The sequence below is a fragment of the Mustela nigripes genome, chromosome 3 (assembly GCF_022355385.1).
Source record: "Mustela nigripes isolate SB6536 chromosome 3, MUSNIG.SB6536, whole genome shotgun sequence".
NCBI lineage: Eukaryota > Metazoa > Chordata > Mammalia > Carnivora > Mustelidae > Mustela > Mustela nigripes.
In genome coordinates, this window is record NC_081559.1 from 131,894,881 (window position 1) to 131,917,607 (window position 22,727).

Here is a 22,727-nt window from a genome sequence, read left to right on the forward strand (position 1 = left end):
AAGAGGAAAGCCATTTGAAAACAATGTATGTGAATTTTCCAGGTTCACAAACAGTATCAATCCATATATATCAGAAGCCCAATAAAAGCCAAGCAGAACAAATAAAAAGAAATCTGTATCAAAGCACATCACAGGAAAACTGCTGAAAACCAATGATGTAAAAGCCATTATGGCAACTAGAAAAATAAAATGCAAACTATCTTCAAAGAACAACAACTAGACTTAAAACGGATTTTTCAACAGAAATAGTGGAATTCAGAAGAAAATGGACTGACATTTTCAGTGTGAAGAGAAAATAATTAATAACCTATAATTCTGTATCCACGGGAAATACCCTTCAAAAATGAAGGTGAAATAAAGACATTTTTAAGTTAAACAAAAATTGCAAGAATTATCAGCAGATCTGCACTAACAGTTATACAAAAGGGTGTTCATGGGCAGAAGGAAGATAACTTTTGATGGATGGTCAGAGATGCAAGATATAATCAATAGCAACAAAATTGAAAAATACATGAGTAAATGCACATAAATGCTGTGAAAATCATGAAATAATGATTATATTAAATAGCAATTCTTGAGGGACTAAGAGATGGAGAGAATTAAAGTACATGCTACCAACATTTAAGTTGGGAGGCAAGTAATAGTGTTCATGTTCTAAGATTTTTATATTGTCTTGGAGAAAGGCAAGAAGCACCTTGACACTGGACTGTAATATGGGTTTTGTAATCTCTAGGAAAATCCCAAGGGGAATTTTAAAAATGTGTAATTTTCAAACCAACAGAGGAAAAAAGTAGAAAAATTAAGAAGAACCAATCCAAAAGAAGGCAAGAAAGGTGAAGAAAGAAAATATATTTTAAATGTGACCAAAAAAGTGGAAGTGGTAGATTTAACCTGAGATATATCAATAATTATATTAAAAATAAACATAGACCAAATACTTCAATTAAAAGAAAAAGATTGTCATTGTTAATTAAATAACCAAAACACACATCTAATTTATAAACATACCAAAAAATTGAAACTAAAAGTAGGGAAAAATATATCCCATGTGATGCCTACCCAAAGAAAGTTGGTGTTGCTTTATTAATATCAAGGTGATAATAAAAAGTGTTTTAGGGATAAAGAGGAATATTTCAAGTGATAAAAGTTCAATTCACTAGGAATGTTTAACAGTTCTTAATTTGTATGCTTCAAAAACCACAGCCTAAAATACAGCAAAAAGTGACAACTATAAGGAGAAATATGTAAACCTACAGTCACAGTGGGAGACTGCAGGTTTAACAAACCTGTTTGATAGAGTAGTAAAATGCCCAAGAATTTAGAAGATTTGAACAAAAATATTATCAAATAAAATCTAATGCTCTTATACAAGAATGAAGCACTTAACAGGTATGGAATGTATTCTGTAAAGTATACTATGTATTAAGTTCACATGAAACATTTACAGAAATTGAATAAATAGAGACGTAAAGCATCTCTCAAATTTTGAAGGATTTAAATAAAAATATTTTTCACTATAGCACACTCAAGCTTAAGAGCAAAAACTAAAAGATAACTAGAAAATTCCAATATATTTGAAAATTTGGAGGCACAATTTAAACTAATTCATCAGATCAATGGAACAGAATACAGAACCCACAAATGGACCCTCAACTCTATGCTCAACTAATCTTTGACAAAGCAGGAAAGAATATTCAATGGAAAAAAGACAAATGGTGTTGGGAAAATTAGGCAGCCACATACAGGCGAATGAAACTGGACCATTCTCTTACAGCATACACAAAGATAAACTCAAAATGGATGAAAGACCTAAATGTGAGACAAGAATCCATCAAAATCCTAGAGGAGAACACAGGCAGTAACCTCTTCAACATTGGCCACAGCGACTTCTTTCAAGACCTGTCTCTAAAGGCAAGGGAAACAAAAGCCAAAATGAACTTTTGGGATAAAAAGCTTTTGTGAGCAAAGGAAAGAGTCGACAAAACTGAGAGGCAACCCGTGGAATGGGAGAAGGTATTTGCAAATGATACTACAGATGAAGGACTGGTATACAAGATCTATAAAGAACTTTTCAAACTCAACACCCAAAAAACAAATAATCCAGTCAAGAAATGGGGAGAAGACATGAATAGACACTTCTCCAAAGAAGACATACCAATGGCTAACAGACACATGAAAAAGCATTCAACATCACTAGCCACCAGGGAAATTCAAATCAAAACCACAATGAGATACCACCTTACACCAGTTAGAATGGCAAAAATTAACAAGAAAGGAAACAAGTGTTGGAGAGGATGTGGAGAAAGGGGACCCTCTTACATTGTTGGTGGGAATGCAAACTGGTACATCCACTCTGGAAAAGAGTATAGAGGTTCCTCAAGCTCTAAAAATAGAGCTACCCTATAACCCAGCAATTGCATCACTAGGTATTTACCCCAAAGGTACAAAACTAGTGAAAAGAAGGGGCACAAGCACCCCAATGTTCATAGCAGCAGTGCCCATAATTGCCAAACTGTGGAAGGAGATGAGATGCCCTTCAACAGAGGAATGGATAAAGAAGATGTGGTTCATATATACAGTGGAATATTACTCAGTCATCAGAAAGGATGAATACCTGCCATTTGGATCTACATGGATGGAATTGAAGAAGATTATGCTAAGTGAAATAAGTGAACCCGAGAAAGACAACTATCATATGGTTTCACTCATATGTGGAACATCAGGAATAGAGCAGAGGACAACAGGGGAAGGTAAGGAAACTGAATGGGAAGAAATCAGAGAGGGAGATAAACCACGAGAGACTCTGGACTCTGGGAAACAAACTCAGGGCTGCAAAAGGGAGGGGGTGGGGGTATGGGGGTAGCTGAGTGATAGGCATTAAGGAGGGCATGTGGGATGATGAGCACTGGGTGTTATACACAACTAATTAATCATTGAACACTACATCAAAAACTAATGATGTGCTATATGTTGGCTAATTGGACATCATAAAAAAAGAATACATATAGAAAATAATGTGTTAAAAAATAAAACACAATTAAAATGAGAAAATATCTAGAAGTGAACATTACATATTAAAACTTGTGGAATGCAGTTGAAGTAGTACTTAGAGGAAAATTTATAGTATTAGATACACATACTAGAAAATTGTGTCCAGCAATAAATTAAAAAATAATACATAATGAACAAGTTGAGTTTATCCAACCACACAAACTTCATTTAACATTAGAAAACCAATCAATCACATTAACAGAGAGAGGGAGAAAAAATGCGTTTCCTCAATAGATGCAGAAAAAGCATTTGATAAAATTCAACATCAATTGACTGTTAGTGAATAGTAAAAGAGAAGAACTTGCTTTTTAAAAAGATATATTATTATATCTATAGAGATATATCTATATCTATCTATATCTATAGATATAGATATATGTCTTTATTTATTTGAAAAAGAGCGTGAGCTTGGGGAGGCGCAGAGGGAAAGGGAGCGAGAGAATCTCAAGCAGACTCTGTGCTGTGCACGGAGCCTAATTCAGGGCTTGATCTCATGACCCTGAGATTATGACCTTAGCTGAAGTCAAGAGTTGGACTATCAAACAACTGAGCTATCCAGACACTCCCCAGAAGAACTTTCTTTTTAAGATACTAAGAGATACTTTAAAGTACCATATTCCAAACTATTATTGGCCCAGAAATAGCCAAGCAGACCAATGAAGCTGGACAATCTAGACATATAAGGAAAGGATTTTATTTTTTAAATAAATGGTGCTGGGACAGTTGTATAACCATATTTTAAAGATGAGACTGGACATCTATATTCTACTACATTGAAAAATCAGTGACAAATCAATTCCTGACTTCCATGTGAAAGGCAAATCTATAAAGGTTTTAGAGTTTAGAATTTATAGGACAATATCTTTCTGAATTCATGATAAAACTCATAAACTAAATTAAGAATTTCTGTTCATCAAAAGATTCCAGAAAGAAACTAACAACAAGTTCCCAGAAAGGGAGACTGTATATGCAATACAAAGAAATAACAACAGATTCACATATATAGTACGTATTTTTTTTAAATACTACAATTTAAACATCAAACTAAAAACAGACAAAAGACTATGTACTTAAATAGATGATATCCAAATGCCATATATATGTGTGTATATATATATATCAGCCTCATTAGTAATTAGGAAAATGCAAATTAAGCCACAAAGGTGGTGATGTATCGCCAGACTATCAAACACTCAATGTCCACCAATACCAAATGTCAGGGAGATGTGCACTGGGGCTCCTATATTGGTTTATTATGTTTTCACTTGGGTGTTAGCTTAGTCCAAGAGGACACAGGAGTTCCACTGAACTTCCAATATTATGACAACTATCAAGTCCCATTATCATAACACTTGCCATCACCTGGGGTTGCTAATCTAGAGTTTGTTTTCACCTTCAACTCTGCTTTATAGCAGTTCATTTTCCTATTTATCACCAGTCTCCTTCCCACGATAGCCATTTTTTTTCTAGAATGAATAGTCTATGTCTCAGCTCAGATTTTGCTTTCTTTTGCAGCCTGAGCTTTTTCAAACTCAGATTTTGCCTTTTTTTTTTTTTTTTTCTATCTTTGCAGTAGACGCTGGCTCTGTCACAAGGGTAGTTTTAAGGGCTCTAGGATATGGGGGAAAAATCACTCTTCCTTTTCTGTTCTTTCCTCTTAGGCAGCAGGTAGCTTCTTCTGGGACATTGGAAGAGGGGCAATAAACTTTGTGGCGGAGAAAGCTTAGCAGAAAGTCACACCACAATGGAGAATATTTTTTTTTAAGAGGAGGGTGGGTGCAAAGGGCAGAGGAAGAGGGAGAGAGAGAATCATAAGCAGGTATACAGGCCTCCATCTCCCCACCCTGAGATCATGACCTGAGCCTAAGTCAAGAGTAGGACGCTTAACTAACTAAGCTACCCAGGCTCCCCCATAATGGAGAAATTTTGGAACAGGAAACAATATGTGGTCATTGGAGAAACCAGCTGGAAATGTATTGAGCAGGGAAAGGCAACTTATAGACACAGCCATGCCAGGATGGGACTTAGTTCCCAGAAGCTTGGATCCCCAAGGTTTCCTGTGACATTTCAACCCCATGGAGGTATATCTGGTCTAGAGGTGAGGGAACATGGTCAGAATCAGGTCTCAGATAACTTAGAGCCTGGTAGACAGTGGTAGGTAGATCTGATGTTAAGAAGATTAGATATTAAGAGGAAGAAAACTGAGCAGAACACTGTAATTCTTATTAGAATTATGCTACTGCCTCAGAATAGGGGCATTAAGTAATTACAACAATATATCCCATGTTTATTTTATCTGCCACTCAGTGAATTCACTATGCATTTCAGTTGACAGTTGTCATTGGATTTTGAAGTGGAAGTTAGAGGAATTGATGCTATTATTCTAACATTAGTTATAGCCATACCAGATTAATAGATGACTGACTATAGAGAGATTTAGAACAAAAGGCATACATTCTGGTTGAGTATTATGTCACTCTAAAGTATAAAATGAGAAATTATAAGATCTTCAAAATAAATTAGGTAAATTTTATATTTAAGTGTACTCTAGACACTTCCCTTTTACTCTAAATTCCATACGTGCTTCCTTGCTCTATAGGCAACTCCCAAAGATGGGTCATTGACCAACTACTTCCTGAGCAGTTGTGTAGTTTTGGCAGCTGCCTCTGCTAGCCATATTTCCCAAGGATTCCTCAGAGCCAAGAGTATCTGCCAAGAGGAGTCAAAATGCTGCTGACGACCAGGAATTGGATTTGTTACAAATGGAGATGGTCCAGCCCTCTGAATTTGCCAAAGCTATTGTTAGAGGAGTGTGATAAATGGTTGAGTGCATCTGCCCTTGTGAGCTGACAAAGAGCTGAGCAGCTTAAAATATGACAGGAAGCCAGGCTTCTCTGGTTAAGTCTCGGGCAGTGTGTATCAGTCTACAACTGAAACCTAAAAACAAGGAGATTTATGCAAAGAGACACTTTCCAGGGGTTTCTTTTTTCAAGGCAGAAGTAATGGCTCTTGTATTTGATAGGCCTGGAAATGATTTCTGGGCCTAGTAGGGGAAAATGTGGCAATTGTATCCCAGGGCACCGTGTGAGAATTCCAGGAATATCATCCCATTAAAATTAATATGTTTAAAGGATCCATTTGATGTGTTTTTGATGATCACTGTATCATTGAAGTTAGAGGACTTCTTTCTTCCTTTTTCACCCCTTCTAATTTGGTGGGAGGTCACTTAAGAGAACTAAACATTCAGCTACTAAATGAAAACAACATTTATAATGAGGTTGGAAATGCTTACAGAAGGAAACTGTGCAAAGTAATCTGTATATTTTTTTGTAACAAGAAAAAAAAATAATCATCTATAATCCTAATGTGCAGTTATAAGCACTGTTAATTGTGGTTATAAACTTCCATGTTCTTCTTTCTACTGATTTTTCTGCTTTATTTTTCCTTATATAAAGACATATATACCAATGTGTATGTGTGTGTGTGTGTGTTTGTGTGTGTATGTGTATGTGTCAAGGTCACTAAAGATTTCTATATCACTAAACCCAAGTGATCAATTCTTCATCCTCATCATATTTGACCTGTTAATGGTGTTTGACAGAAATGACCACTATCTTCCTCGAAATACTTTGTTCACTTAGATCCCAAGACTCCATATTCTCCAGATTTTTTTTCTTCTGTATCATTGGCCTTTCTGTTTTAATCCCTCTGCTTGTTCTTCTTTCCTGAAGCCCAGTTTTTGGACTTCTCTTGGACCCACTCCCTTGGGAGTCTTTTCCAGTTTCACGGCTCTAAATACCATTTATCCACTGAGAACTCTCAAACATATATCTCCCACAATAATTCTTGCCAAAACTCCAGACTCATATATCTCTTTTACCTCCATGTCCACTTGGAAGTCCAATAGGCATATCGAAGTTGTCTAAAATACAACTCTAAATTTTAGCAAACCATGCCCTACTGCAAGAACAAAAAAAATCTCTTGCCAACTCATTAGATAGTAACTACAAACTTTTGTTTGCTTAGCCCCAAACTCGAGCACCATCTCTGATTTCTCTTTCTTTTATATCCCACATCCAATCCATCAGCTAGCTCTCAAAATATATTGAGAAACCAACCACTTCTCATTATATTTTTCACTACCACACTGACCAGAACCACCATGAACTTCACTAAAAGAGTGTCACTGCTTTGGGTTTTGTCCTCTCCAACAGTTAATAATCCTTCTAAAACTAAAGTCAGATCATATCACAGTTTTTCTAAAAAAACCCCAATGGCTTCCCATGCCACCTAGACCAAAAGCCAAAGTCCTTAAAAATAGTGTACTAACATTCTATGTGCCTTACTTTTTTAATTAAAAATATAAAACAGGCAGCATGGTGATGGTTAAGAGCATGTGTTCAGGGTCAGATTGCCTGTATTCAAAGCCTGGTTCTAATTATTAGTTGTATGATGTTGGGCAAGTTACTTAACTTTCTGGGGTCTAAATTTCCTCATCTGTAAAATGGGATCATTATAATAACTATTTCAAAGAGTTGTGAATATTAACAAATATTTGTAACATGCTTATAATAGTGCTCATATATAGCAAAGATTATAAAAGATTTTTAAAATGACAAAATAGGCATTTATGCTATTGCCATGATTTCATCATGAATTCTGCACATCAAAAACATCTCCAGTGGTCCTATCTATAAGAATTTATAGATAATACAAATGTTTCTCAAAAAGCATGAAATGGGGGCGCCTGGGTGGCTCAGGGCTAAGGTCATGATCCCAGGGTCCTGGGATCGAGCCCCGCATCGGGCTCTCTGCTCAGCGGGGAGACTGCTTCCTCCTTTCTCTCTCTGCCTGCCTCTCTGCCTACTTGTGATCTCTGTCTGTCAAATAAATAAATAAATAAAATCTAAAAGAAAAAAAGCATGAAATATTTTGGTTAAACAAATTTTAAAAATGAACTATCATTGCTTTTGTTTATTCTGAGTAAGAGTTGAAATAGATTTTATACCATGATTTATACTTTTAAGTACTTTGGTACTTTTTTTTTTTCAATAACTATATTTATTAGTAAATGCTCACAACAGTAAGTAAAGCTACCATCGATCACCATACAACAATATGTCAATATTATTGACTATACTCTATATGCTATACTTTTCATTCCCATGACATTTATTTTATAACGAAGTTTGTACCTCTTAATCCCCTATACCTTTTGTGCCCATTTTTTTTTCCCTCTCCACTCTGGCAACCAATTTGTTCTCTGTATTTATGAGTCTGGTTTTGTTCGTGGGTTGGTTGGTTTCATTTTTCATATTCTACACATAAGTGAAGTCATATAGTATTTGTCTTTCTCTGTCTGACTTATTTCACTTAGCTTCATACCCTCCAGGTCCACTCACGTTATGCAAATGGCAAGATTTCGTTCTTTTTTATTGCTCAGTAATGTTCCATTATGCTATATATATACTATAAATATACTATATTTATATATAAATATATTTATTTATAAATATATTTATTTATATAAATATAAATATAAAATATAAATATTTACGTTATTTTTAATATTTTTAAATATATAAATATTTACATTATTTTTTAATCCATATATACTATATATTATCCATATATACTATATATTATCCATATCCATACCCATATTCATCTATCAATGAACACTTAGGATTCCGTATCTTGGCTATTGTAGATGATGCTGCAATAAACATACGGATGCATATATCTTTTCCAATTAGTGTTTTTGTTTTCCTTGGGTAAGTACCCAGAAGCGGAATTACTGAATCATATGGTACTTCTATTTTTAGTTTTTGGAAGAAGCTCCATACTGATTTTTATAGAGGCAACAAGAATTCACATTCCACCAACAGTGCACAGGGTTTCCATTTCTCCATATCCTTGCCAACATTTATTTTTTCTTGTCTTTTGATACTGGCCATTCTGATTGGTGTGTGATGATATCTCGTTGTGGGTTTGATTTGCACTTCCCTGATGATTAGTGATGTTGAGCATCTTTTTACATGTCTGTTGGCCATCTGTATGTCTTGCCTGGAAAAATGACAGGTCCTCTGCCTATTTTTTAAAAAATTATTTTTTTTAAAAGATTTTTAAAAAAAAATTATTTGATAGAGAGAGATAACAAGCAGGCAGAGAGGCAGGCAGAGAGAGAGAAGGAGGAAGCAGGCTCCCCGCTGAGCAGAGAGCCCGATACGATACGGAGCTCGATCCTAGGACCCTGAGATCATGACCTGAGCTGAAGGCAGAGGCTTTAACCCACTGAGCCATCCCGGTGTCCCCCTCTGCCCATTTTTAAATCACATTATTTTTTAAACACGATGATGCTGAGCTGCTTAATCACCCACTTTCTAACCAGCAATAATTTAATTCCTAAAATAGGTGAGATTTCTTTCTCCCAATTTACTATGTAGATTGACTTATAAAGTACACTTTATTTTTCTGCTCTATTTATGGTCCATTGTTATTGCATTAAAATGAAATGGTTTAATCTAAACCCAAACAAAAGCTTAGGGTATATTCCTATATATATAGCTATCATGGTCACAGTAGAGAGAAAAAGTCATACAAAATTTCCAGTCCGAGTCATAAAATTCATTGAGTGGAAAAATTACTACAGGCTCAGTTTTTTGACATGGTTTTAATCATTATTTAAATCTGTCTGTAAAGGGAAGTGAAGGAAATGGCCACCAGTTACTCCCCTGATGATCACAGCTCAGTTCTTACATTCATTTCATAGGGTTATACTTGAGTATAACTGAAGAATAAATAACCCTCAAATATCTCCCTCCCCCTCACACACTGTAACATAACACATACACATACCCTTCAGGAAATGACTTGTGATCCACAGAGAAGAGAGCACTTTTTACACAAGTAAATTCCTACAGATTTTTCAATTTTGAATGGAAATTATTCAAAATGGAAAGACCTATTTGAAAAGACGTCAAAATTAAAAAAAAAAAAAGAAAAGAAGTCAAATATACATTCGAAAACAAAGGAAGTCATAGTAGCTGCTCATTAAAATGAAAGGGACTAAGGATTTGTGTGAAATTTGTGAAAAGGGTCATATTATTTATCCAAGGGAATATGAATCAGATTTTTTTTGACAGTTGAGTTTAACTTTTTGAATACGTGGTATGAAGTTTTGTTAATTCTAGAAACTTGTTCCAGTTCTAAGTGGAATTTTGATATAAACTGACCCTATTGCAGAACTCTTAAAGGCCTCTGCATATTGAAGTGGGCCACTGATCAGCTCCTAGGTAAAAATAAAGTTCACATATTTGCCAGCAGCAAAAACGGACTCCACAACTATGCAGCAGTTTGAGAATTCCTTTGAGGATGTGAGGAAAGAAACAATCCTACTGTGCCTGCACATTAGAAACAAGAGACAACGTCTGATGAAAACTTACTCAGTTACACCAACATTTTTGTGAAACTTACCACCTCACAGTAATTGCCTGTAAACACAACGTACAAATGAATAGCTTCCCTCCTAAAATGTCACTGCAATTTGTTGTCAAATAACCCTTTTCCTCACTTTTTTTTTTAATTTTAAAAGAAAATTGGCCCTGAAACACCATCCAGACAAGAATCCAGATGACCCAGCTGCTGCTGAGAAGTTTAAAGAAATCAACAACGCCCACACAATACTTACTGACATGTCAAAGAGAAACATATATGACAAGTATGGCTCTCTGGGACTCTATGTGGCTGAGCAATTTGGAGATGAAAATGTTAATACCTACTTCATGCTGTCAAGCTGGTGGGCAAAGGTAAAGCAGTTTTTTCTTTAAAAATGATATCCTAGAAAAATCATGGTGTTATTCACTCTTTAGACTTCATTTCAGAGAAAACCTAACCTTCACTGTATTACTAAACTCTTGTAAATAAAAAAAGAGATGCCGCTTCGACCAAAAGCTGTTATTTGAGGATCCTTTTTGTTTTGTTTTAGCTCATCAAATAATTATAAAATACAGCACGACTTAAAATACCTCTAGACAGACATTATAATTGAATTTGAGGCTTTAGGTTAATTCTGACTGCCCTCCCTCTCCCTGTAATGACTAATTAAGAACTGACTCACTGCTCAAAAACAAAAATAATTTATTAGTGAGACAAGTGCTTAGTAAATCATTATAGGACAAATTTAGCCATGTACTGTACTATCTATAGCATAAGCTACCTGAGCAAACATAGTACTTGGGAGAATGTGTGGTAATTATGTCATAGGCTCACATGGGGCCTGACTTCAAGTAATGGAGAAGGAAATGAGCTGGAAAAAGTGAGAATTAAGAAGTGCTGGACAGGGTGTTGAAGAGACACAGAGGGAGGGGGAAAAAGTATATCTGGTCAAGAAGAAGGCAATGTTTTTAAGGATTTAGTGCAATCAGAATTGACTTTTGACAGTAATTATTGTGTGTTTTCCTAGGAATACCTAGTGTTTGATGATGAGTGTTTGATGATGGTTACATATTTGGTTATGAATTTTAATATCCTTATCTTCTGATAAAAGTGTATTTACATGTGAACCATATATATGGTCCATCAGCATATTTTTTGGACAGTTCATATATTTTGTGAAAGCATATGAACTCACATTCATATGCATACTAATTAATAATTTTAAAAACTACATATTTCCAAAAAGAGGGACTGCTATTTTCTTCCACTAGAATAAATCTTGCTAAATTGCAGAGTTTGATATACACAGGAGGAGAGAGAATATATTTTTATACATAAGCATGGAGAGTCTGCAACCTGAAGGCTCACTTGTCTTCTACAGTCTCCTAAATTTCTTTTTGTAGAGATAACTGGGATTCCCACTGAAATCCCCTTTCCCTATTGTTGAAGACCTGGGAGGGAAACAAGTTCCCACCGAGTGGATTGGACCTTGGAATGAGAGTGTACATAATGACAATGTCATTTAGGATAGATGGGGTGTTCATATAACAATGTGGCTTGCCTGTGAATCTAACCTCCAGGTATGACATTCTCTCCATGGGAAGGTGCATCTGGCCTTCTAGATAATTTACACACTAGAACCTTGTTGTATATTGGGGCTAGCATTCATAAAAACAAGAATAGGCTTCCTTGCTGAGGAAGTTGACAAAACTGACCAAAATTCATATAGAAAAGCAGAAGCTGTCCAGCAGTATAAGAGGTATGTGAAATAATTCCTAATATGGCTCTTTAAGATAAGGTTATTTAAAAAATCCACGTTCTTCTTCTGTTTATGTCAAAAACCTCATTGTGCAGTGCCCATTAGAGTGGGATGGCATGTAATGACTGTGTATTAAGTATGCACTGCAAGAATGATTTATGGTATCACTGAAAATACGTATTTCAAAATATTGGACTCCTACTTATGCCTAGTAGTGTGCTAAGAACTGTAAGTATACAAGGCAAGGTTATTTCTGCAAAAGGTAAACAATCGTTGGAATAATTAAAGAACAAAACAGTATACGGATTAAAGGAAATTTTTGGAGAAGGGAAAAATATGGGAATTGCATGGTAAAGACAAAAAAGGACAAAGGTAGGTAAATAAAGGAGGAGCTGGTTGGGGCAGTAACCCAGGAATACTGCACAGGAGTGTTTTGGAGGCAGTTGGTGAGGTGAAGGGTGTTAGAGTTCTGTTTTCAGAGTAATTTATTTAAGTCTATGAAAATGTAGAGTATACATGGCAAAAAGATGATTGACATGAGAAGTGTGACTAAAGCTACCTCACTCCAAGCCACTGTAGGCTCCATGCCATAGGGGCCAGGGTCAGGGATGGGGAGCTGGTCTAGGAAGCAGGAATGAGCCAGATGAGGTTCATCAACATTAAAGATTTCTACCCTAAGTTTCTGAAGAAGTGCGTACGAATAAGACGATCTTCATCCACTTCCTCTTTTTAGATAAAATCTGCATTCTTATTCAAAGATGTATAAAGCACTTCCTAGATTAAATAACATATTTTTTTAAAAAATCAAATTTATTTTCCTCAATTAACAAAAGTTGGCATATTTTAATTTAAATTGGAGATTGGGGAAGTTCTTTTTATTTGAAACTATGGCAGACTTCGTAAAGCAAACTTTTTATCTTAATCTTTTTAAAGTATTTTTATTTATTTATTTTTGAGAGAGAGAAAATGAGCATGGGGAGGGGCAGATGAGCAAGGAGCCTGATACAGGACTCAATCCCAGGACTCTGGGATTAGGACCTGAGCTGAAGGCAGATGCTTAACTAGCTGAGCCACCCAGGGACCCTTAAGCAAACCTTTTATATGCTTGTGGGAAAACCCTAGTGCTGGATGTTCATTAGGAGGAACAAAACATTTGTTTATCTATCCATTACTTCACAATTCATTAATTCAATAGGTATTTATTATCTTCCACAGGACATGAACTAAATCCTTAGGTTAGGAGGGACTGAAGGATGACTAACATATAGTTCCAGGCTTCAAGAACCTCAGTCTAATGTGAGACAGACATATAAAGTGATCAATGTCCTAAAGTGTCAACAACAACAACAAAAAACGTGGGGGAAATTTATATGTATAGTTGGGGCACAAAGGAGGGAGAAACTGTTTGAGTGGGGGAGATCAGAAAAGATGTCAGAGAGAGGATCTTTGAGATGAACCTTGAACACAGAGTGAGCATTTTTTAGATGGCTGGGGAATGGGAAGGAGCCCTATGGGCAGATGGATCCACAGGGAAAGCAAAGCTAGGGTAGGTACAGCAGGAACAGGGCTGTGCTAATTCACTGAAGGGTTTTAAGCCAGATGAATATTAATAAGGAGCTCGAGCCTTTCCTGAGAGGCCGGAAAGTTGCTACATAGGTTCAAGAGAATGTGTATTTCAGAAAGTTCCAACTACAACGTACAGAATAGAATAGGAGGCAAGAATAGAAGCAGGGAGGCCAGTTAGGAAGCTAGTGAAATGTTAAAGGCATATATAATGAGATCTTTCTAAAGTCCTACTGGTCAGAATAGAGACAAGGAGGGCGGGTGTAAGAGATCTTGAAGAACTGGCAGAAGTTGGTGACTAAGAGAAATGTGGAGGTGGGAGGGAAAGCTATCAAAACTCTTCTTTGGTGAGAATGATTCAGTACCCTTGGTTAGCTCATTTGATCTGTAGAGGTTTTTTGTTGTTTTGTTTGCTCTATTCTTTTTTTTTTTTAAGGATTTTTTTAAAAACTATTTATTTGATAGACAAAGATCACAAGTAGGCAGAGAGATAGGCAGAGAGAAAGAGAGAGAGAGGAGGAAGCAGGCTCCCCGCTGAGCAAGAGCCAGAGGTGGGGCTCAATCCCAGGACCCTAGGATCATGACCTGAGCCGAAGGCAAAGGCTTTAACCCACTGAGCCACCCAGGCACCCCTTGTTTGCTCTATTTTTTTTTTTAATTTCTTTTCAACATAACAGAATTCATTGTTTATGCACCACACCCAGTGCTCCATGCAATACGTGCCCTCCATAATACCCACCACCTGGCTCCCCCAACCTCCCATCCCCCGCCCCTTCAAAACCCTCAGATTGTTTTTCAGAGTCCATACTCTCTCATGGTTCATCTCCCCTTCCAATTTCCCTCAACTCTCTTCTCCTCTCCATCTCCCTATGTCATCCATGTTATTTGTTATGCTCCACAAATAAGTGAAACCATATGATAATCGACTCTTTCTGCTTGACTTATTTCACTCAGCATAATCTCTTCCAGTCCCGTCTATGTTGCTACAAAAGTTGGGTATTCATCCTTTCTGATGGAGGCATAATAATACTCCATAGTGTATATAGACCACATCTTCCTTATCCATTTGTCCGTTGAAGGGCATCTTGGTTCTTTCCACAGTTTGGTGACTGTGGCCATTGCCGCTATAAACATTGGGGTACAGATGGCCCTTCTTTTCACTACATCTGTATCTTTGGGGTAAATACCCATAGTGCAATTGCAGGGTCATAGGGAAGCTCTATTTTTAATTTCTTAAGGAATCTCCACACTGTTCTCCGAAGTGGCTGCACCAACTTGCATTCCCACCAACAGTGTAAGAGGGTTCCCCTTTCTCCACATCCTCTCCAACATACGTCGTTTCCTGTCTTGCCAATTTTGGCCATTCTAACTGGTGTAAGGTGGTATCTCAATGTGGTTTTAATTTGAATCTCCCTGATGGCTAGTGATGATGAACATTTTTCCATGTGTCTGATAGCCATTTGTATGTCTTCATTGGAGAAGTGTCTGTTCAGGTCTTCTGCCCATTTTTTGACATGATTATCTGTTTTGTGTGTGTTGGGTTTGAGAAGTTCTTTATAGATCCTGGATATCAGCCCTTTGTCTGCACTGTCATTTGCAAATATCTTCTCCCATTCCATGGGTTGCCTCTTTGTTGACTGTTTCCTTTGCTGTGTAGAAGCTAATGACCACCACAGTTTATGAATAAAGAAGAAAACATCACCCTTCATTACTTAGTCTACAAGTCACTTCCTGTGAACTTGTTAGAAAAAACTATATAAGGAATTTGTTTCCAAGGTAACTAAAAAGCTATTTCTTGTATGTAATAAGGATGAGGGTGACTATGAGGTCTGCAGGGTGAACCGTGTTATCTTCAGGTCTCTGAAGATAGATGGAGTCACACTTAATTTCTGGGATTCTCCCATACCCCACCACCCTTCAACCCTATTTTGTTTTGCCTCTCCCTTAGACCCTGTTTGTCATCATTGGCCTCTTGACTGGCTGTTATTTCTGCTGCTGCCTATGCTGCTGTTGCAACTGTTGCTGTGGACACTGCCGGCCCAAATCATCAGTGCCAGAGGAGGACTTCTACGTGTCCCCAGAGGATCTTGAGGAGCAGATCAAAACTGACATGGAAAAAGGTGGAGTAAGATGAGAGCAGAGCTAATGGTGTCCCTTCACAGACCTGACCAAGCATGAGGTCCCTGATGACAATTATCACTAAAGTAAGAGAGATCCAACAACACAATGAGGGGAATCCCAAAGATGGTCACTTTGGGTACCTTTTTTGAAAAGGATGAAAGGACAGTTCCCTTTCCCAGCTGCAGAAAAAAGCAGAACCTGACACCACTAAAAAGAAATCACAAAATATGCTGATCACAAAGCAAAGCTGATACAATTCATGATCTCGTTACAGGAGCATAAGGTCTAGGTGCAGGGAGGTTTGGGTGGGAATGCTCAGCCATACACAAGAACCAAGCCAAGCCTGTTACTTTGGGATCTCTATTTATATAGAAGGGAACGGACATCAGGAAAAGTCAACAACCCTTGACTTTTTCTTCTTTCTGATCACTTTGTGGGTAGTTTTGGGTAGGACGGACGAAGGGTGATCTTTCTTCTCTTACAAATCCACACATCCAGAGCTAGCCTCAGCCAGCATCAAGAATACTGTCCTGTGGAAATGGGACTATTTGCTTTGCTAAATCACCTCCACATGTTTGTCTATATGTATACATGGCTATGACATAGTACTTGATTCATCAAGCTCATTCCACCTACAATTGATAAAGAAAAAATATAAAGAAAGATGAAACCTCACAGAATTCACAACACCCGGAATACTTCCTATGCTCTGGGAAATGCCTTTGTGTAAACAAGATGGAGTCAAACGTGCCATTGTCCTTTCTGTCTTGCAGCCATAATCCTCCTATCATTTTCTCCTATACAATGCCTCTTTATTCTGTATTACAGACTTCATCACTAAATCACTAAGAACCCTGCACAGCCAAATACAAGAATTACTTGATAATTCAGACAGGAACCCATTGTTGTCAGAATGGCTGATATTAGGAATGGTACACTTCTCTGCACTGGACTGGACTCTGATTCTTTTGATCACAATGAAACAGAATTTCTATGACATCAAACAGCAGAGACTATTTAAAATCTGCCATATACTTTTTATTCCCTACCAAATGTGATGCTAAGTAATAGTGTTATTACCCACCCTGAGTCCAGCTTGAAGGAAGAAATCTTCCATTATATGTATCACACTTAGTCCAGACCATTTTAGAATTGGGAGTCAGAGAGGACTGATGGATTTTCCTGCAACCTGTGACCCTTTCTGGGGACTACTAGGTGGTCATTCTAGAAAACAGGGGAGTTACTCTAACAATTTAAAAAAAAAAAGACTTTATATATACACTTGAGAGAGAGAGAAAGAGCACGCACAAACAGGGGGAGCAGCAGAGGGGGAGGGAGAAGCAGGCTCTTCACCAAGCAAGGAGCCCGATGTGGGACTTGATCCCAGGACCCTGGGATCATGACCTGAGCTGAAGGCAGAGGCTCAACCGTTTGGGCCACCCAGGTGCCGCTAACAATTTTTTATTACTGCCCCTGGAAACAAATTATGGGCCCATGGTGAAATATAATTATAATCGCATTTTGCCTAATTCAGGATCTAAAAGGACAATTAATTTTTTAATGAGGACATACATATAAAAAAGAGCAAGAAGCAGTACTATTTAAAATTGGGTTAAACAGAAATATATATGTATGTAAGCACTTCTCCATGGAAGGGCCAGTGACCTTGCATAGCTTGTTTAAGAATGATGACTCCAGTTCATTAATCCCATCTGCCTTCGCAAGGGAGATAAATTATTATAAGACCACATTAGCTGGCTCTGTTGTCTACAGGATCTCCCATAACATCCATCAATCCAGTAAAATATTCAGTTACTAATAGAGGCTAGGAAGGGATGGTGAGATAGGAAAGTACAGTCATCATCATCGACTGGGTCGACCTTATCTTAACTTTTTCTGCATAGTGCAGAAACCAAAACTAGGTGAATTGAACCTAGATATCCCAAATCACTGGTTCACACTTCTCTGAAAAGTCTCAAAGTCTCTCCTCTTTTAAATTAGATGAAAGCTCCACCAGGCCATTTCAGCAGACCTCCTTTGCAGTTTTCTTTTCTGGAACAGAAATTTATAGTTGGTGCCAAATTCCACCCAGGTTTCCTTCCTACAGGATGACTGGTGATAAATCTGTGTGCCTCTCACTGTTCTCAGTTCTGACACCCCAGAGTTAACCAATTCCATTGCAGAGGTCATATTCTAGACTAAGCAAAGCATGATTTCACTTGACTGTGTTACTAAGAATCCTTAAGCAAAAGGAAAAGCTTTATTCCATGCCCAAACATTTAAAAGCTCTATGCAGAGTTGATCCAAGCTTTAGAGGGCCAGACACTTAACACAACTTGGGCAGTGCTCCTTAAGAAAAAGAAAAAGCACAAAGTTACAAATACAAAATTAGGTCTGAAAGAAAATATTTGTAATGAGAAAAGGAAATCACAACAAATTGCAAAGCTTAAAAACTGAAGATACCGTAAATATCACAACGTCTAGAAAAATAACAATAGTTAGCTGCCAGGCACACCTCTGTAATACTGTCCCCCTATGTTTTCTGGATGCACTATTCTTTGACTGCCTCTTCATTTAACAATAATTTTGGAATATCATTTTCTATAGGAAGAATAGAAAATTCTGTTCTTCCTCTAGCATGTTTGATCAAAATTTGTTTTCTCTCATGGTTTTATAACTCATTAGTAATAATGTCTAAATTCTTAGGGAGAGCTATTAAATTTGGGAAGACTAGTCTATTTCATCTATAAGGCATAAGATTGGGAAGAATTTTTCGCAGGCCATTTTTTCAGTCTGCACATTTCCAACTTTGTTTCCCCTCCATCACCCCTTCAATACCAGAGCCCCCGGGCACAATCATACAGGGTGACATCCCCTCTGCCACGGATTTTCATGTCTCCCCAGCAAGTGAACTGGCATAGGGAGCTATAGGAGTATTTCTCAAGCCATTCCTATGCCAGTATGGCTAGCAAAAACTAACTATATACAGATTTGCTGCAAACCACAAAAACATATGCCACTAAACTCAAATGAAGCTTATCTCTCAACTCTCAACTCATCCCCCAAATATCCCCCCTCTGTTGCCCCTCATCAAAAAGAAATGTATGATGGAGGGAAAATCAAAGTGGAAAAAGACCCTGTTTTGGCTGATTATGGTTAAAACACCTTACTTTTGCAAATCTACACAAATATAAGTACTTTGCTTATATTTGCTTATATTTCTGAGGACCCCAAGGACCCTCAGAGAGCTCTGCACAAATAGAGATCCCTGGAGGTTCAATTTCATTGACCTTATTGTAAATTCACTACCGCTCTTCAGTCTAACATTTCATTATGAAAATTTATGCCTTATTTGCAGCTAGGTATACTAGTTTCAGATTTTTACTCCATGAATTCAGAGACTTAATGTAGTTTACAGATAGAATTAGTGTAAGTTAGGTCTTAGATGAAAAAGCAGATTCCATGTGAAGATTTCTGGACTGTGATCCAATAAATAGAATGTGGGCTCTTCTGTTCTACAAAAGAAGGGGACCCACTTAGAGTTGTTTAAGAAAATATACTTGAGGTGGCGTGTCTGGGTAGTTCAGTCACTTGAGCGCCCAGCTCTTGGTTCCAGCCCAGGTCATGATCTCAGGGTCCTGAGACTGAGCCCCAAGTCGGCTCAGTGGTGAGTGTGCTTAAGATTCCCTCCCTCTGCTCCACCCTGCTTGTGCACGCTCTCTCTCTAAAATGAATTTTAAGAAAACAGAAAATATACTTGAAAGCAGTTACTAGTCATTCAGATATCAATCTACTCAACACAAATGATAAGCAGCACACATCCAGGTGGTGAGTATTAGAGAGGGCATGGATTGCATGGAGCCCTGGATATGGTGCAAAAACAATGAATACTGTTATACTGAAAAGAAATAAAAAATTAAAAATAAATAAATAAAAGATTTGAGTCCATTAGAAGACATTGGTGAGCCCTGGGGCTTTAAGACTTTTTTTCCAATGATTCTGAAATTTAAAAAAATATGGCAAACATTTTCTCACTTAGGGAATTCTTAATTATCTTACATTGAATCTAAACATAAAATCTTAGGAATTTCGAGTTGGAAGAAATCCAAATAGTCAACCCTCACCTCCCCAAAACTTTTCTAGCAGACTGTTGCCTAGCCTCATTTGAAAGTTGCCAATGGTGGGGAGGTTTGGGACCTTGTATAAAAGTAAGATATTCATAAAAATTCAATAACTTCAGAAGAATACAGAGTCAAAAGCAAATTTACACCAACATCCTGGTACCAGCTCCCCAAGGATAACAACACTTTAAAAATTTTTTTATGTAAATATATATGGGGTTTTGTTTTACAAAACTGTTACCATGTCGACACATATTTTCTTCTGCTTTGCAGAGCAAAAATTCTGATGAACAAGCTGTCAAATTTTTAAGTGGATTATGCTTTTAATGTCATGTCTAAGAACTTTTAGCCTAACCCTAAGTCATGAAGATTTTTCTCCAATGTTTTCTAAAAGTGTTACAGTTTCATGTCTAATATTTTGATCTATGACCTATTTTGAGTTCATTTTTGTTTATGGTGTGAGACTTTGGTCAGCTTTTTTTTCTTGCACATGGAGCGTAATTGTTCTAACACCATTTGTTGAAAAGATTATCCTTTCTCCATTGAATTGTTTTGCCCCTGTCAAAAATCAATTGGCCATATTTCTATGGCTTATTTGTGGACTCTCTTCTGTTCCATTGAGCTTTGTGTCTATCCCTTCACCAATAACACACCATCTTGCTTTCTGAAACTTTAAAGTAAGTCTTAAAATCAGCTAATGTGATTCCTCCAGCCTCATTCTTTTTCAAAACTGTTTTGGCAATTCTAGTTTGTCTTTCCATATACGTTTTGGTATGAGTTTGTCTAAATCCACAGAAAAATACCAATTTTTAAAATTAGAATTGCATTAAATTTGTGTATTAATTTGGAAAAAATTGAAATCTTTATTACTATGTTGAATCTTCCAATCCCAATACAATATGTGTCTATACTTATAGGTCTCATTTGATTTCTTTTATGAGTGTAGTATAGTTTTCAGCATACAGAGATGGTATATGTTTTGTTAAGTGGGTACCTAAGTATTTCATTTTGGGGAGGACTATTAGAAATGGCATTAGTTTTAATTTGGGTTTCCAATTGTTCATCACAAATATTTACAATCATTTTCATGTATTGACTTTGTATCTTGTGTTCTTGCTAAGTTCACTTACTAATTTGTATTTTTGTGTGTGAATTCTTTGGGGTTATCTATGATGACAATTATGTCATCTGCAAAAAGGAATGGTCTTATTTCTTCCATTCTAGTCTGCATGCCTTTTATTTCTTTTTCTTGCTTTATTGCACTGACTAGGATTTCCAACATTTTGGTTTATTGTTCTGCTGTCACCATTTTGAAATTCTTAGCTTTTGAATTGGGTAGGCCACATTTTCATTTTGGATTGGGTTTTGTAGTTATATAGCCAGTACTGCTGAAATAATTTCCCTGTATGGACTACAGATACTTATTTCAAGCTTGATACTCACTGGTAAGGAATAGAATAAAATGCCTCCACAGCATAATACCCTGTTTATAGGGAAGACTGAAGCTAACTGAGATGATAAGGTGGGGTGTGGAGAAGTAGGTGGAGTGTGGGTTTTATATTATCAGTCTAAATGCTATGCTACAGATTATACTGTGCTTAGAGATTTGGCCTGTGTATTAAGATTATGACTGAAAATTTATTTTTCATATGTGAGTATTAATTTTTGAAAAAGTATGGTTAACATTTCTTACATTATTCTGAATTTAATTTCCAGAAGTGCCAAGATAAAAAGTATAATAAAACTAATATGAGATTATCCTCTCTCCAGAATAAAAGTTAGAGCTGCTTTGTCCTTATGGCCTCCTTATGTCTAACTATACTAACAAAGAAGAAGAAGGAACAGGAGCTAACTAGAGGAAAGTATTTCTGATTTGCTCAAACCTCACTTTTAAGGACACATTATAGAACACTGTACATGCCTCTAAATTTATGAAAATCCAAATTTAAAATATCAAACTTTTTAACCAACTGACTTATTAAAAAAACATTAGAAATATTTTTCACCTACCTTGAGATATTTAATAATTCTAGTTTTATATCTAAAGTCTATAATTTTTCTTAGGTTTTTTTAATTAAGTGCATATTTCAAATATGCCTACTCCTCAACACTGGTTAAAGTCCAAGATACCTTTTGATGCTATAAAATAGTACCAGTTTCTGTTTGAGAACAGTGTTATAGGATTTGGTAGTAGAAAGGAAAGGTCGACTTTAATTATGGTTTCTCTTTCAACTATGTGAAAGGGTATAATCCAGCTTCTACCCTTAGGAAATAAAGGGGGGAAGTTCAGTGGCATCTTCAATGTTCACTGGAAACTATGGGACTTGTAACTGGCTATCCTTCTCTTTCTCAAAATAAAGATATACCCCCAGTGGGATCCTAGGAACACCAGGAAATGCTATTATTCTTCTGAATCAATAAGGATTAAATAGAAAAAAGTGTCTAGGGGGAGATCATCACCCTCTTTTTTTTATCTTGGAAAATTTGAAACTTGAAAGCTAAAGGTTATGGACACCAGCTGATTTCCCTAGCCAAGAGAACTTTGTAAGCCATCTTGAGGTATCCTGTTTCCTGGGACTCTGTGTCTGTGTGTGTGAGAGAGACAGACAGACAGATAGTGTAACAAGATACAGTAGCAAGAGCATAAATGAGAACCAGTTATTTCTAAACACCCT

At 36.8% G+C, this 22,727-nt stretch overlaps 1 protein-coding gene across 1 annotated transcript in view; it reads left to right on the forward strand.

The window, feature by feature from the left end:
- The window catches only part of DNAJC5B (DnaJ heat shock protein family (Hsp40) member C5 beta), a 54,321-nt gene that overhangs the window by 25,811 nt on the left and 5,783 nt on the right, over positions 1–22,727 (forward strand). Inside the window, exons 2-3 of the mRNA XM_059392863.1 lie at positions 10,646–10,859; positions 15,759–15,930. Of these exons, the coding sequence (XP_059248846.1) occupies positions 10,646–10,859; positions 15,759–15,930 (386 nt within the window). The remainder of the gene's footprint in view (positions 1–10,645; positions 10,860–15,758; positions 15,931–22,727) is intronic.